Genomic DNA, 16,298 nt, shown 5'->3' on the forward strand with positions numbered 1-16,298 from the left:
GATGGATGGATGGATGGATGGATGGATGGATGGATGGATGGATGGATGGATGGATGGATGGATGGATGGATGGATGGATGGATGGATGGATGGATGGATGGATGGATGGATGGATGGATGGATGGATGGATAGATAGATAGATAGATAGATAGATAGATAGATAGATAGATAGATAGATAGATAGATAGATAGATAGATAGATAGATAGATAGATAGATAGATAGATAGATAGATAGATAGATAGATAGATAGATAGATAGATAGATAGATAGATAGATAGATAGATAGATAGATAGATAGATAGATAGATAGATAGATAGATAGATAGATAGATAGATAGATAGATAGATAGATAGATAGATAGATAGATAGATAGATAGATAGATAGATAGATAGATAGATAGATAGATAGATAGATAGATAGATAGATAGATAGATAGATAGATAGATAGATAGATAGATAGATAGATAGATAGATAGATAGATAGATAGATAGATAGATAGATAGATAGATAGATAGATAGATAGATAGATAGATAGATAGATAGATAGATAGATAGATAGATAGATAGATAGATAGATAGATAGATAGATAGATAGATAGATAGATAGATAGATAGATAGATAGATAGATAGATAGATAGATAGATAGATAGATAGATAGATAGATAGATAGATAGATAGATAGATAGATAGATAGATAGATAGATAGATAGATAGATAGATAGATAGATAGATAGATAGATAGATAGATAGATAGATAGATAGATAGATAGATAGATAGATAGATAGATAGATAGATAGATAGATAGATAGATAGATAGATAGATAGATAGATAGATAGATAGATAGATAGATAGATAGATAGATAGATAGATAGATAGATAGATAGATAGATAGATAGATAGATAGATAGATAGATAGATAGATAGATAGATAGATAGATAGATAGATAGATAGATAGATAGATAGATAGATAGATAGATAGATAGCTTTGCGCTGCAGACACAGCCGGTGCGGTGTGAAAGGCAAATGGTTATTCGCTGCTTCTGCTCTCTATACGTGCTGCTAATGCTCTGATCAAGTGTGAAACAGGTGTAAAATCACATAACTAAAAAATAAAAAAATTAATAGGTGAGTGGACTGGACCCGTTGGAAACAAATTTTCCTCTCTATTTGCACTAGACACTTTCTTATAAACTATTCATGCTTCTGGGAGAAAGAACTCCTAAACTCAGTCTCTCTGCTGATTTGAAGTGTTCTTTTATCCTAATTTGTAAGCCGCTTTGGATAAAAGCATTTGCTAAATGATTCAATTTGATACTTGTCTTGTAATGCGCCCTTTTTTTAAAGCACAGCAACTTTTCCAACCAAAACTCGTTAACCGTTTTTTTGCAGCGTTTGAAGAACTCTGTGAAACCCGACCCGGACTGGGGCCCGGCTCTCCAGGAGCACCGCAAGGGTCGATACGCCACGGCAGGCCCCGAGTCAGTAGAGGTGTCTCCTCTCAAAGAAGATCTGAAGGACGAGGGCAAAGACAAACTCACGGAGAAGGAGAAAGAGACAGAGAAAAAGGACGAGATTGGTCTGACCATCCCAGGAAGCAACGGCTCGACATTGAACCCCACACCCAGCGCATAGAGGACCCCTGCCCACCCTCCCCAGGACGGTTCCCATTCCCACACTGCGGGACAGGAGACCTTTACATATTGTAAGGGCTTTATGAAATCTAACCTCTAGAGAAATCGGTTGCCATTCAAAACCTATTTCTTTTTTTTTGTTCTTCACATAATTTAATACAGCCGTTTGTTTGAAACAAAAGACATGTTCATATCCAGGAGGTGTTTGCATACACGCATTGTGTATATAGCGCATTGTACAATATTTTCACTCTGTGTTGAGTAGTCTGGAGATGTGACTGTAGCGGCAGCAGGAGCTACAGTGAGATTTGGCTTGTGTGTGAGAGTGAGTGTGTGTGTGCGTGTGGTGGCGGCAGTGCTGGTCAGGTTTAAAAGCTGAAGACCAAATATTCTTTGCGGCAATGTTGCAATGGCACTGTTAAGGGAAGTCTGAATCAGTTCCCATTTCTGTTTATGTTCTCATCGTCCTCATTTCATTCACAAGCCAATATGAGTTGTCATTGGCATATATGATTTGAATGCACCATATTAACTCAGAAGATGTCTACTGTCCATTGACTAGACTACTCATACATGTTGGAGATACACACACAAAAAACAACAGGCCAACAGAATATCAACTCTTATTTCCCTTGAAGTGAGGGCACATCTGCAAAAAACAACAAAGGATATTTGGTCTTTAGCTCTTACTGACTGAGGTATCTGGACCGAGGCATATAACTTCTCAAGCCCATTCTCAGGGTCACACACAATTTGCTTTTATATATGCGAATCGTTTTCCAACACCTTGAGATGAGTTATTGCTGATGTTGAGCGTTAGACACGAAGGCGAGGGGTTTTCATGTAGGAACTTCCACGTGAAATGCCAAATCTGTCTAGTCTTCCTGGCAATGTGGAGCCGAGGGGAGCATGTGTGCGATAACTAAAGCAACTAGTTTTCATTAGACGCAGTACTGTAGTATGCACACTAACCCCGCTCTTCACAGAAAAAGAGGCATGTTACCAAAAACATGTGCACAGACCTTTGTATCCTGATGATTTTAGTTGGTTTGTTTGTGTTTGTGTGTACAGTTTTTTTGTCGTCTACGTGCGTTGCGAGACTTGAAATGGTGTGTGTGTGTGTCATTTAAAGGCATCTGGCTGTGCTGAGCCAAGCGGTCGCGCGATTGAACACTGAATTATGGATAAGTTGGCGTGTAGAACGACTGGAGGAAAACGTAGCATCGGTTAAAATCATGAGCTAGTTAGCTTTTGTGAGTAACAGTTGGCAATGTTAAACTGTGATTGTTACAGCTGAAACCACAGCATATTAGGTGTGTTTTGTTTTGGTTTTATAGCTAATAAGGAAGGGACATACTGGTATCGAGAGTTTGGTCATATTTTTGGTATGGCTAGATGCCGCATATCATATCATTCCAGTGATTTTTCAATAGGGCCCCTACTTACGATGCATAACGGTTGCAGTGGCACATATACATGGATATAGAGTCCTGGTTACACTGTGAATTGTCTGGGAAGTTGCCTGACATCTTTTAACAGGGAAGTCTGACAACATAGCTGCTAATATGCTGATGCACCATGTAGAGACTTCTGAATAAACAGTAAATCGCTGTATATAGTCAAAGTAGTTATTACTCTCCTGCCTTGTGCGAGGAGAAATGCAATACATATGACATGCTCTGTTATTTTGAGTCTAAACGGGACACATACAAGCAAAAAATAATAATATTCAGCTTTTAAATTAGCTGTATTGTGTTATGAAGCTCAAGCAAATATTTTGACTCTCTTTAATGTGGCTTTCACTACAGGGCTGTTGAATGCTTGATTCTTATTGGTTAATCAGTGTTCACCGTATATGTGTGCAGATATTTGTGAGGAGACACACAGATTAATTAGTTCCAGGCAGGTTTTGACCGCATTGTAGTTTCAGATCACTTCAACAAATTTTGTTAAACAACAAAACTTAAACCAGTAAAGAGACAGATCAAATTAGTTTTTCTCACAAAACTGCACAGCAAGATTTTTTTTTTTTTTATTAAATGTCTAATAGACATTCAAAAGTAGATGGTGTGACATTTAATAGACGTCTAACAAACCACAAGCCATCTTTCTTTTGCAGTCCAGGAATCTAAACTTATGACTCGGTTAATTGGCGCAGTTAGTGTAAGACTGATCAATCAACAAATCTTTTGTACATATCGATACTTAGTGCTAGAGTATCGATAATGTTTCGCAGCCGGAAATATCCTGATAAATCGATATTTTATTTTTTTTATTCTCCTATTGTAAAGTCATGAAGTTTATAACCTTCTGTTGCTGATCCATCTTGCAGTGTAAACTGCACCAACAGAATGCTACCCCAGATAGTCAAGCAATGTGAACACATCTGTGATGTGACTACTTTGAAAATCATGCAGTCTGGACGCAGATCAATCAAAATCAAGCGTTCATCTGCTTCGAATGTTATCACTCGATTAAATGGCCATTATCAGTGGTTATCAGCTGATAAATATGGGTCATTAGGCTACATACTAGTAGCCCACAGATCTCCAGGTCTGTGTTTACATTACTGTTACGGTTGGGGTAGGGGTTGACGTTAATAAAATACAAATAATGGGAAATTTAATTAATTATTTTAATATTTCTTATCAATTTCCAGCCTCAGCCGTATGTGATCTATAGGTGATTAACCATGTTGATGGATGATAACAGCCTTCTGAGCCTACCAGTAGGCACAGAAGGCCCCTACTAGCCCATATCTATCAGCTGATAACCACTGATAATGCATTCAATCGAGTGATAACATTTGAATCGACAGCATCAGCCCAGTAGTATACATTTTAATGAACATATTATTTATGTCTTAATAAAAGTATGCTTAGAAAAAAAAAAACTATTTTTTAATGTATTTTTTTGAAATAGTTGTTTGTTGCATAAAAATCAAGATGTGTTTGACGACTCAAAATGCTGGAGCAGGTCACAGATAAAGTCAGTATTCAAAATGCCTGATGGCATAATAGTCATTGTTTTTTGTACACTTTATTAATCTCTGCATGAAGGTATGTATATATAAATATTTTCAAGATTTTATCCAAAAATATACAAAACACAATCTAACTTTAGAAAGTAGCAAAAAAACAAATAAATAACAAGACAAAAAAAAAAAAAGAGAGACCCAACAATATTAAAAGTAACCCTGCTGCCTAACCAGAGATATCGGACACTCAGGGGAGTAGATAGAGGTTCAGAGGTCATAGTTCAAGCTCACAAACACTAGCTTTTCCTCTGTTAGACGCAGTAGATTAGAGCAGCAGAGAGACTAACAGCACTTTTATTTGCTAGTTCAGTTTAGCTAGCAAAAGTATGATTAATCGCTGTCACAAAAATGAATGCACAAGATTGAAACCCTCTCTCATTTGTTCGATGTGTGGTCCTTAGACCTTGAACGTGGCATGAAGACCGTGTGTCTGTTTTTAGGAACTGCGTTGTGAACAGACCTTGACATACAAACTCTTTGTAATAGTAGACATATGTTCTGCATCAGTGCCATTCTAGCACTGCTCCCCAACTCTTGCTCTCTCTCTATCCCGTTTTATCTCTCGCTCTCTCTTTCTCCACTGTACAGTAATGTAAAAAAAAGAGACAAAAACTCAACAGATGTGTTTTTTGTGTGCGTGTGTGTGTGTGTGTTTTCTGTTTTTATCAGGGTGGGTTGCTCTAGCGGGGTTTATTTTTTAGTTGTTTTTACTTGATTTCTTATTGTAACGTAGCTAATGTCATGTGTACAGTTTCCTGTGTAGTGAACGTTCAACTGCTGAATCAAACCTAGTAGTCACAATTGATGTCATGTAATTTTAATCAGTATGTAATTATCCGTTTTGCCATTTAACAAGCAGAATCTACCTTTGTAAGAGATTTGTTCCTTTTTATTTTTATAGTACTAAAACTGTATTTTATCACCAGTTGTAATCATTTAGCAATGTTCAGTGACACTACAGTTTTTTTGTTTTGTTTTTCCCTCTAAACCTCCTCAAGCCAGCTGATCTCAAATGCATTGCCAAACAAAGGCTTTGGACTGAAACTTGAAAACACAGGAATGCTTTTTACTGGATTGTCTGGGTAAATTGTTTGCTGATGAGGAAGGACGAAGTCTAAAGCCAACAATCTTCATCTCAGTATTGTAAACGCGTGTATTTATAGCACCGCAAAACCCTTTAAGAACGTTTCTGTGGATTTTAGTCAGCCGTGATCCAGTTTCATGTTATTCAGCACAACTGACAAAGCACATGGGGGGAATGTTTTAACACATAAGCCGATCTTTTATTTATAAAATGCCCCTGAAATAAAATAAAAAACTCAATTAAAAGGGTCATATTATGATTTTCGGTTAACTTTAACTTGGAAAAACATCTGCAAAGTTACAAAGAACAGAATCCACTTCAGAGTTTCCAGCAGACACTTTGATGCCAAAAGCAAATCAAATTGACATTGATGTCAGACCAAAATCATCATGAACACACTGTAAAAACCCAGTAAGTGAAGGTAACTAGAACTATTTGAGCAAACTGATTACAACAAACCATTTAAGTTTAAAAACTAATCCTAATGAGCACTGTGAACTTAATTCATTTGAGTAAACGAAGCAATTTGAGCACAGCAAAACCCAATAAATGAAGAGAACTCAAACCAACTGAGTACTGTAAAACCCACTAAGTTAAGCTAAACCGTTTGAGGAAAGCGATTGATACAAATTAAATGAGTTAAAAAATCTCTATGAGTACTGTGAACTTACTCCATTTAAGTTAAAGTAATGAGGAATTTAATTAACTCATTACCTTCAACACTGAGTGTAAAACTCTTTTCAAATGAGTAGAATTACCTTTCAGTCAATTTTGAGTTAACTACACTCATTTCATTTAATCAAGGTGACTGTTGGGTTTTACATTGTATTAATCGATTTGGTGTCAAAACCTTTTTATTTATTTGATATTCACACATTGATGCCCTTTTGACCACCATCCTTTTTTTTTTTTAAACCTGTTTTTTAAATGTGCTTTTTGCACAACAAAACTACAACAAAATATATAAGAAAAAAAACAATAACAATAATAATAATACATATAAAATACATAAAAACACCTATGACAGAACACAGAGGGACAAAAGCTAAATATAATTTAGCTGCTCAGGTAATGCATAGTTCTTATATTCCCAGAAAAATGAATTATCCTGACTTTAGTTTTATTGTGAAATAATAGTTTGGGCACAGTATTAAAAACTTTATGAATAGTGAATATCAATTACACTCAATCTTTATTTACTATGTTATTGACGGGGGCCACTGGTTATGCTGGCTTTTCTTCCAATGCATTAAGGTGTTCTAATATCTATTCCCATATTTTATAAAATATCTTTAATTTATTGTTATTGATATTTCTCAACGCCTCCAAAGCAAGCATGTTTTGACCACCAAGTATCTTAAAGCTTCTCTTATGACATTTACATTGGATGCTGTATCTTTATAATGCATGTAAACCACCTTGATTTCAAAATAACATCAACTTGACTGATTTTTGACGCAATGTTATATGTCAGTTCGATGTCATTTTGACATCAAGCTAGTGAATTTACATAAAATTTATTTGAATTATTAAGATGTTTTGTTTTGATGTACTTTTGACATCAAGGTGCCCACTGGGTTCATAACAGTAAATCAGTACGTACTGTTTTTGAACACCCAAATTGCAGTGTTTTTCCATTAATAGACATCCAGAACTCGAATAATTCATGCTCAAGTCATTCCCAAGCTGACATCTTCATGTCCAAGAGGTACTGTTTTACAGATGCACAATAATATACTGATACAGTTTAATTCTCAGATTTGTCTGACAGCCAGCCTTCTGTGCGCACAATTTGACAACAACGATAAAGACAAATAAATTTGTCTAGCACAGTTTTTAACAACCTTCGCTGATCAAAGTGATTTCCAGCAAGTAAACTAGCAAGGGAACTGATATCAACAAACATGAAACCCTCACTCCTCCTCCTAACAGCAGAATGCCTCTGAGAACAAAAAAGTCTTTAATCTAGACTTAGAAATATTGATGGAATGTGCTTGTCTTATTGATGGTGGTAAGGCGTTCCAAAGCCTGGGGTCGCAATACAGAAAGCACAATCTAACCAACATTTATGTCTCAATTAGGGAAAACCGTGAGTGAAGGGATCTAGTAGGCTTATGCCAGGTTATTTAAACCCATGTGAGGTCAATTATGGTCCATCCCAAACATTGGGTTCAATTTCAAATCAGTAGAGACAAAAAGGAGTCTTAGAGATTAGAGATTTAAAAACAAAACTTAAAATGTTCAAGTCTGCATGAATCGGAAGTTGCTCTGACTTTTATTTCAGTATTTTCATGTACTTCCAAACAGAAGTAAGAGTAGGTAAACATTTAGTAGCGAACGGAGAAGGACCGCCACTCCAAACATAAAAACAAATGATAAGACTTTGAAGATTATCAAAACAAACAAAATCAATCGATTAGCTTGCACTGATTAATCGTTCACCTAGGTCGTTCAAGCATAGGTCTCAAACTGGATTCCTGAAGGAAAGCGCAGCTCTGCATAGTTTTTCTCCAAAGCTAATCAAACACGGCTGATCCAATTAATCAAGATGTTCAAGACTACTAGACTATAGGCAGATGTGAGTTGGAGGTGGATGGAGCTAAACTATGCAGAGTTGCGGCCCTCCGGGAATTGAGTTTGAGACCATTGACCTAAAGAATAACAACAAGTGCTAGCAAAATAAACATTTTACATTTTGAAAAACATAATATGACCCTTTTAATAACTTGGAAATGTGACTGATCTCATCATGTCAACCAGCTATTGGAAAGGGGACAAATAATTTTGAATAGAACCAAACACTTTATTTTTTTTAAGTGGATTTTGCATCTAATTTGGCTTGGCTCTTTAACTATTTAATTAATGTAGCCGATATCAAACTGTTGCTTAATTTGGCAACAATTGAATTGTAAATTAAATTTTAAAACATAAACCTTAAGATGACAATGTGGGGCTGTGAACAAATAAATAAAATATTAGAATTTGGTGGGAAATATGTACAATTATCTAGATGGCAAAATCCATTGTGCACTATTTTGAGACTATGTGAAGCATAAAGGTCCTTTCACATCATTAAAATGATAACTATAATTATAATAATAGCTTAAATCTGATTGGCTGTCAGTGTTTTTATTATTCATCAGCTCTTTCTTTTTGTAATTGTTATAGTTATCGTATTTGATTTGAACAGACCCTTAACAACTACCGAATCAGCACATCTGGACCGAAACTGTGAATTATTTTGGTTACACTGAAATGTTTATTCAAATAAATGTCATGTATTTTCATGTGGTCACGGCACTTTAAAGACACGTGTTTGAAAGCAACAGAAAATAATTCACAACAGCAAAAAAATAAATCCCATTCTCTCCCATACCTCCTATATAAAACAAACGATATATTTACAGTAGTGTGTGTGTGTGAGTGTGTGAGCGTGTGTATACTTCTGTGCTCATGGTGAAGTAGAATGACAAGCACAATGACATGAGCTCAGTACTTGATCCAACATATCTAACCACGTCTTTTCAACTTTAGGGCCAAACTGCATTGAATTTGTCTTAGTCTTGTCAGCTGTATATCTTAAACTGTTCAATTTGAAATGGTAAATAAAGTTTATTTTAAAGATCAGCTTCTGCTTTTGGTCTTTTATCTCTTGGTGTGTGTTTTACCTGATTTTTTCCCGACGTTTAAAGACTGAATTGAGCTGTAACGTCCAGCTAATGGTGTGTTCTCGGTCAATGAGAAGTGAGCAAGCCGTCCGGCTGAGAGAAGTCTATCTGTCGGGGCACTTTGCGCCCTCTGTCGGCTGTTCTCTGCACTGCGGGAGGTGTGGGATGGAGATGTTCTGGTTCGCCGTTTCCTGTCTCTATCTGCTGGAGAAAGTGTTTGACGGAGGCTGCAGGAATAAGTCTGAAGGCTGAAGCTCTCAGCGAATGTCCTCTGTGTTTGTACATGTTGTCTTCATACTCCAGAGCAGACACAGAGACAGTGGAGTCGGCGTCTGAGGAGATCGTTAATGCTCGATTGCTCCTCGTGTGGTTCGTTTCTCTGGGTGGACATGGTTTCAAACAAGAAGGTGCTGAGTTTAATGGATTTGCGGTTTCAGGGTCATCTGTAGAAAGAGCTAGTTCAAGTGCTCCCCTAAAAAAGATATAAAAATAGATTACGTGATACAAACCATTTACACTACTAGCTTAATAAGCTTATTTATAGCTTATTAATAGTTCGGTAGAAGTTGGGTTTAGGTTTTTGGTCGGAATAGGGATCCAGAATAATCATACTTTATATCGTATCTAAGGTAAGTGGTTGCAGACAATTTATTTGGGCTGAATTTAAACAAACAAATTAAGTTGAACATTACTAAATTTCATTTGTTTGTTTATATTCAGACCACATAACCTGATTGCAAGCACTTACCTTAAAAAAAATCAGAATCATTTTTTTCAGTGTACTAATTAACAGTTATCTTGATAATAGGCATGTAATAAGCCAGTAGTTAATAGCATTAATTGTGACAAACTAAAGTGTTACAATACTGATTCATTTATGAATTATTGATATATATGATAATTATTATTTACAGGGTATCCGCAGGGTCTTAAAATGTCTTAAACTTCAAAAACAATTTTAGGCCTTAAAAAAATCTTAAATTCACTGATAAATGGTGTTGTAGGTCTTCTGATTTTAAACAGGTTTTAATGTTAATTTGTCTATGTAAAGCTACTCAATCGGTACAACTAACAATCTGTCTAAAAATAAAACATTTAACAAAAGTAAAATGTATTCACCCTAACAACCAATATGGTTTAATTATCTTCCTTATTTGTTAAAAATCTCCATCTATTTATAAATAGCTGTATGTTGTACATAAATTTACTTTATTATAGTTTTTAAAACTTGTCTTTTTTTAAAGAAAAGTTATGCTGATAAATATATATAACTGTTTGTTTCGACTCAATATTTAAAATATGTGGCTAAGAATTAACAGAATTTCAATTTTAAAGGGCCAAGGGGGAAAAAAACATTGGCCATTACAAAACAAAATAAATAAATCCTTAGCATTTTGCCATGTGGAAGTATAAAAATTTGTTTCATAAGGGTCATAAAAAAGTTTTATAATGACACCTGCAGAAACCCTGATTTAAAATGAGTGACAAAAACCCCAATATTACATGACTGCATTTTAGAAAAGTAAACATTATTTATTTATTTATTTATCAACTACATGTCAGTGCAAAGTTTGTGTAACACCTTAGAATCGTACATAAAAATATATCTTGAAATGTAAATACTTTTGTTATTCCTTAATTTACTAACAATCTGTTCAGTTTGTTTGCATACATTTAAAAATTGAGCTTAAACAATACAGCTTAAAGTGACATTTAAAGGCTTAACTAGGTTAATTAGGTTATCTAGGCAGGTTAGGGTAATTAGGGAAGTAACTGTATAAAGATGGTTTGTTCTGTAGACTATCAAAAAAAAAAGCTTAAAGGAGCTAATAATTTTGACCATAAAATGTTGATTACAGAATCAAAAAACTGCTTTTGTTCTAGCTGAAATAAAACAAATAAGACTTTCTCCAGAAGAAAAAAATATTATCAGACATACTGTGAAAATGTCCTTGCTATGTTAAACATCATTTGGGAAATATATATAAAAAAATAAATAAATCAAAGGGGGGCTAATAATTCTGACTTCAACTGTATAATAAAATTAATGACACAATTATTATTGTTAACATCCAAGTTTCATGTGAATCCCTAAATATTTACATGTATATTTAAAAATAAATTAATACAAATGTGTCTAAAATGCCTTTTTTAAAATAACATGGCGAAACGTTCCTAATATATAATATACATATATATCATTACAAATATTAAACATAGATACAAGCTAACGTACATATTTGTTTTTTAGCAAAAAAAAAAAATATATATATATATATATATATATATATATATATATATATATATATATATTATCCTGGGCCAAATATGTTTAAATATTCATTTTCTGACATTAAGTCAGAAATAAAGTCTTGTTCTAGAAATGTGTACTGACCTTGTGTGTTTTTGTGGGTTTCTGGTACTCCGATTGTTTGATTTGTAGGAGCAGCTCATTGAACCCTGAACATTCAGATCCCTCTGAATTAGTCTCCGTTCTTCTTTGAGCTCTGAAAGACAAGGAATCAATTAAAGGTAGTTTTGCTCCAGGATAAACCTTTTCATAATGACCCTGAAAAAAAATCAAGAAATAAAAGAAATTCTGCTTTATTACTTCAATTGAAAAGTATTCTGCTCTGAAAAGACTGAGGATAGTAACCTTGATCATTCTTTATTGAGCTGTGGAACGGAGTGGATAAGAATTCAGTGGTGAACCACTAGATGGTAGTAATACACAATTCAAAAAAGATCACATTTGGAGAAAAGATTTCAAATAAAATGGGCATTATGATGCAATGTTTATGAAGAAAGATGTAAAGGGCTGCTCCAAAAAACTGCCATGAAACCAATGTCATTTGTCAGGATTAACTCCATGTACCTGCTAATGTGGGTTCAGGGCACACAGGCTCTGTCTGAGTACTGACTCGCTCAGCCTCAAGGTTTTCCTGTGAATGAAACAAAACAAATCAATCCACAGTCGTCAACTTACACCATTAAATATATACAGAATATATACGCTTTTACTATAGGTGATCACAGCTGTGCTGATATACAGCCATATCACACATCTCCACGTCATATTGTGTTTATGAAACAGTTCAACAGCACAAATAAAAGAATGAGCCACAGACCCTTTAAAGCACTTTTGATTGAGAAATGACCTGTATTTAATTATTTTTACAATTTATACCAAAAAAAAAGTTGTTCTTACATGGAATTTTTGCCTTGCTTCTAGTCCAAATATCTACATTTCAAAGTGGAAATTAAGATTATTTACCTTACCCGATTGGCAGATTATTTAGCTTGTTTTAAGAAAAAAAAATCTAAAAAGTTTTTATATTTCTTTTAAATAATTGTAATTGATCAAATAATTTTTAAATAGTTGAACTAGAAATGAGACAAAGCAGATTAAGAGAAGCATTTTTTTTTGCATTGTGAATATTACATTTATGTACTTGAATGCTGTTGGACTCCCAAGAAAACTGTATACATATTGGAATATTTTTGCAGAAAAATAAAATCTCGTAATATCATATTTTTTCAATATCAAGCAGTCTTTTTTGATATCCACTTTAGAACTAGTATTTGAATTTCTTCAGTGCATTAATCAAAGTATATTAATGTCTTGGTGATGACAAAACAGCTCACATATTAATTTATACAGGATATTAATGAGAAATGAATAAGTAAATATACAAACATACACACAAACAAAGTTCTGTCTGTATTTATCATATCACCAACATTAACAACATATATGTCAATGCAAAGCAAACACTATTCACAGACACTATATGGAAATGTTGCCTATTTATTTGCTACGTAACAAATAGATTTTTGACACCAAACATTGCTTTTAGATATACTCAAAACACATTTTATTTCAAATTTAATCACTACAGATATGAATAAAACTGCATCTTCAAATTTGTACTATCCTTATAAAAAGTATAAACCAATTACATGCTTGACTCTTAAAGATACAATATGTCACTTAACAACTGTGGTATTTTCTAAAGTATAGAGTTTAGCCCTGCAATGTAATGTGAGGAGTACATATATCTGTATTGTCTGTTTAAGGTAAAATGTATATGGATCTGTGTTATAATAAGGAAAAGTACAAATGGTGAATTCAGTTTATAATATGTAAAATATGTACTACTACTACTAATAATAATAAATAGTAAAGTAATAGGAAATAAGTAAAATAAGAGATAAGGTGAAGTGATAGATGAATGATGAATTTGTAATTTTAAAGGGCACATATTTTACCCCCTTTTTAAGATTTAGGATCTTTTGTGTCTCCAGAATGTGTCTGTAAAGTTTCAGCTCAAAACACCCATCAGATTATGTCTTACACCTTTCAGAATATTGGATTTTTCTGCTCTAAACACAATGTAGCTGTTTTTGTTGCCTGTGCCTTTAATGCTAGTTCTTATGTAATGCTAGTTCTCCCCGCCCACCGTTCCCACATGCCTGTCAGACTGTGCCTCAATCTCCGCTTAGGCTGCGTCAGATAAACAGACATGACATGAAGGAAGCAGATCTCACATAACGTTTATGAGAAATACTACAGTAAGAACTTTACTAATGATTATTTAATGTATTTGTTGTGGAATTAATTCAAGCTTTTCTGCAACGATAGGTCACACACAATGTCTTTTCAAAGTTGCACACAAACAATGCACACACACACACAACACATTTGATGATGATTGATGATCACAGAGAGCTCAAAAGATCTTTTAATCCAGGTGTTTTGCGCACGTCCTATCTTGTTATGATTATACGCATTACTCTGAGACATGTTAATATGCGGCTGTCAATCAATTTGGTGGATGGGGAAACAGCACTCCTATGTCACGATGTGGTAGGCCTCAAAATGAGAAGGATTTGCATCCTATTTTAATGTTTTTTTTTTTTTTTTTTTTAAAGAGACTTAATGTGTTAATATCACCCCAATATGATTTTGAGTCATATGAGTTTTGTCCAAACAGCTTACAAGACATGATTTTCATCATATGTGCCCTTTAAGACTATATGGATTATTATGATGTAATGATTATGATGTAAATTATTATGATGAAATAGATTTTGTTTGAAGAATTGTTTTAAGTGTATGATATTTTATTTAAACAAAGTCTATTTAAGTTAGTAAATACATTAACTAGCATTAACTGGACTATTATTTTAAAGTTACCCAAGGTATGTGCAATGTATGAAAGCAATCTAATAGTATGGTTTAGTGTTTTTGAAGCAGTGTTTCTGACGCTCGCGCTGACCTAAATGGTTATACAGCACTGCTCCACCGAGACTTCAGCTCATAAAACTGGACTCCAAACCACACGCTTTCACTGCAAATCCATGGATCTCCATTAGTCCACATGTTATATGGCAGCAGAGTGCTATTATTACTGCAATCTGCCTGTGCCTCGGCTTATTTGCTCTGAGTCATTGTTAAATCATGTAGAGTCCCTCTCACTGGCCAGCACATGCATTATACACTCAAATAAAAACAAAGCCAGCGCCCTCACTGCCAGTGTACGGGAGGCTGCGGTCTGTGGGCAGCGGCTGTAATGCCAGAAGACAGCTGGAAAACACATCCCAAAGCCACAGTTATGAGGTCGGTCAGTGAAGTCTAAGAGCAGAGAGAGGCGGGACACCTCTGACACACTCTCTTCACACTCACCAAACTCAAGTCTGCCATCGCAACCTTTCTCATTCATTGTGTAAGACAGTATTCAGAAAATTCCCTCTCTGGGTGAACATATTTGTTTATATGGTACTAATATTGAAAAGATTAAGCTGGTTATTTTTAAACCTTTATATACAGTGCTTAGCATAAATGAGTACACCACATTTTGTAAATGAATATTTGTATCTATTTTTCAGTGAATATTAGAGCTGTGACGGGATCTTGGGCTACGAGATCTTGTGAAACAAAAGACTATAGTCATGAGTTTTGGGTCATGACCAAAAGGACAAGATCTTGTATACAAGCAGCCGAAACGATTTTCCTTCGCAGGATGGCAAAGTGCACCCTTATAGATAGGGTGAGGAGCTCTGTCACCCAGTAGAAGCTTGGAGTAAAGCCGCTGCTCCTCCACATTGTGAGAAATCAGCTGAGGTGGCTCAGGCATCTGTTTTGGATGCCTCTTGGACGCCTACCTAGGGAGGTGTTCTAGGCATGTCCCACCGAGAGGAAGGCTCGGGGAAGACCCAGGACATGCTGGAGGGACTATGTCTCTTGGCTGGCCTGGGAACACCTTGAGATCCCCTCGGAGGAGCTGGTGGAAGTATCTGGGGATAGAGAAGTTTGGGGTTCTGTCATAAGACTGCTGCCTCGATGACCCAGCCCCAGAAAAGTGGATGAAAATGAGATAAGATGAGATGAGTTGTGATGTTATGATGGACCGCGCGGGTGAATTTAGCACTGAAGAGGCAAGATTGGATTTCAACCGAAAATTAAGAGCACACACCTGGCTACCCCGGCTGCCTCAGTGTTCCCAAAGTCTAGAATACACAAGACATGTCACTTGTATAGTTTTGAATGGGGAAAAGTGTAACGAATAAAGCCCCACTTTATCGATCAAAATAAAGCCCTAATCATCAATCGATTTAGACTGATGTTTCTCCAGGGGAAAAGCTCGGGCTAGATGTGTGCTTTTACAACAGTTTGGTGGTCAACAAACACGCTTGAATCTCAGCGAATACTTGCTTCAAAGACATAAAATCCAAATAAAGCTTGAAATCTGTGCTTTTAAATGAACCAGGTGCACTTGAAAACAAAGTTTTTAGTTTTGTAATCTGTATGAAATGAACATGAGGTACAGTCAGTCCTGTCAAACGCACATCACATGACAGCAACTAC

The 16,298-nt window shown here is 35.2% G+C and overlaps 2 protein-coding genes across 18 annotated transcripts in view; one reads left to right on the plus strand and one right to left on the minus strand.

Annotated features, from left to right (window-relative positions):
• slc6a9 (solute carrier family 6 member 9) overlaps positions 1–9,389 on the plus strand; it is an 87,266-nt gene extending 77,877 nt beyond the window's left edge. For 3 of the 12 annotated variants that reach the window (XR_012387018.1, XR_012387002.1, XR_012387022.1), the window contains 2 exons: positions 1,400–4,103; positions 4,408–4,809. Coding sequence is in view for 6 of the 12 variants with exons in the window: in XM_005163495.6 (XP_005163552.1) it covers positions 1,400–1,642 (243 nt within the window). In the remaining 6 variants the exon portion in view is untranslated. Of the gene's footprint in view, positions 1–1,399 lie in introns of all 12 variants that reach the window. The other 9 variants (XR_012387021.1, XR_012387007.1, XR_012387026.1 and 6 more) reach the window with 4 other exon arrangements.
• Positions 4,862–16,298, minus strand: part of ccdc24 (coiled-coil domain containing 24) — a 36,997-nt gene continuing 25,560 nt past the window's right edge. For 3 of the 6 annotated variants that reach the window (XM_005163498.6, XM_073916972.1, XM_073916983.1), the window contains 3 exons: positions 12,306–12,372; positions 11,826–11,937; positions 4,862–9,902 (listed from right to left, as the gene is read on the minus strand). In XM_005163498.6, the coding sequence (XP_005163555.1) occupies positions 9,497–9,902; positions 11,826–11,937; positions 12,306–12,372 (585 nt within the window). In that variant the 3' untranslated portion in view covers positions 4,862–9,496. Of the gene's footprint in view, positions 9,903–11,825; positions 11,938–12,305; positions 12,373–15,595; positions 15,728–16,298 lie in introns of all 6 variants that reach the window. The other 3 variants (XR_012387290.1, XR_012387293.1, NM_001326378.1) reach the window with 2 other exon arrangements.

This window comes from Danio rerio, chromosome 2, assembly GCF_049306965.1.
Source record: "Danio rerio strain Tuebingen ecotype United States chromosome 2, GRCz12tu, whole genome shotgun sequence".
NCBI lineage: Eukaryota > Metazoa > Chordata > Actinopteri > Cypriniformes > Danionidae > Danio > Danio rerio.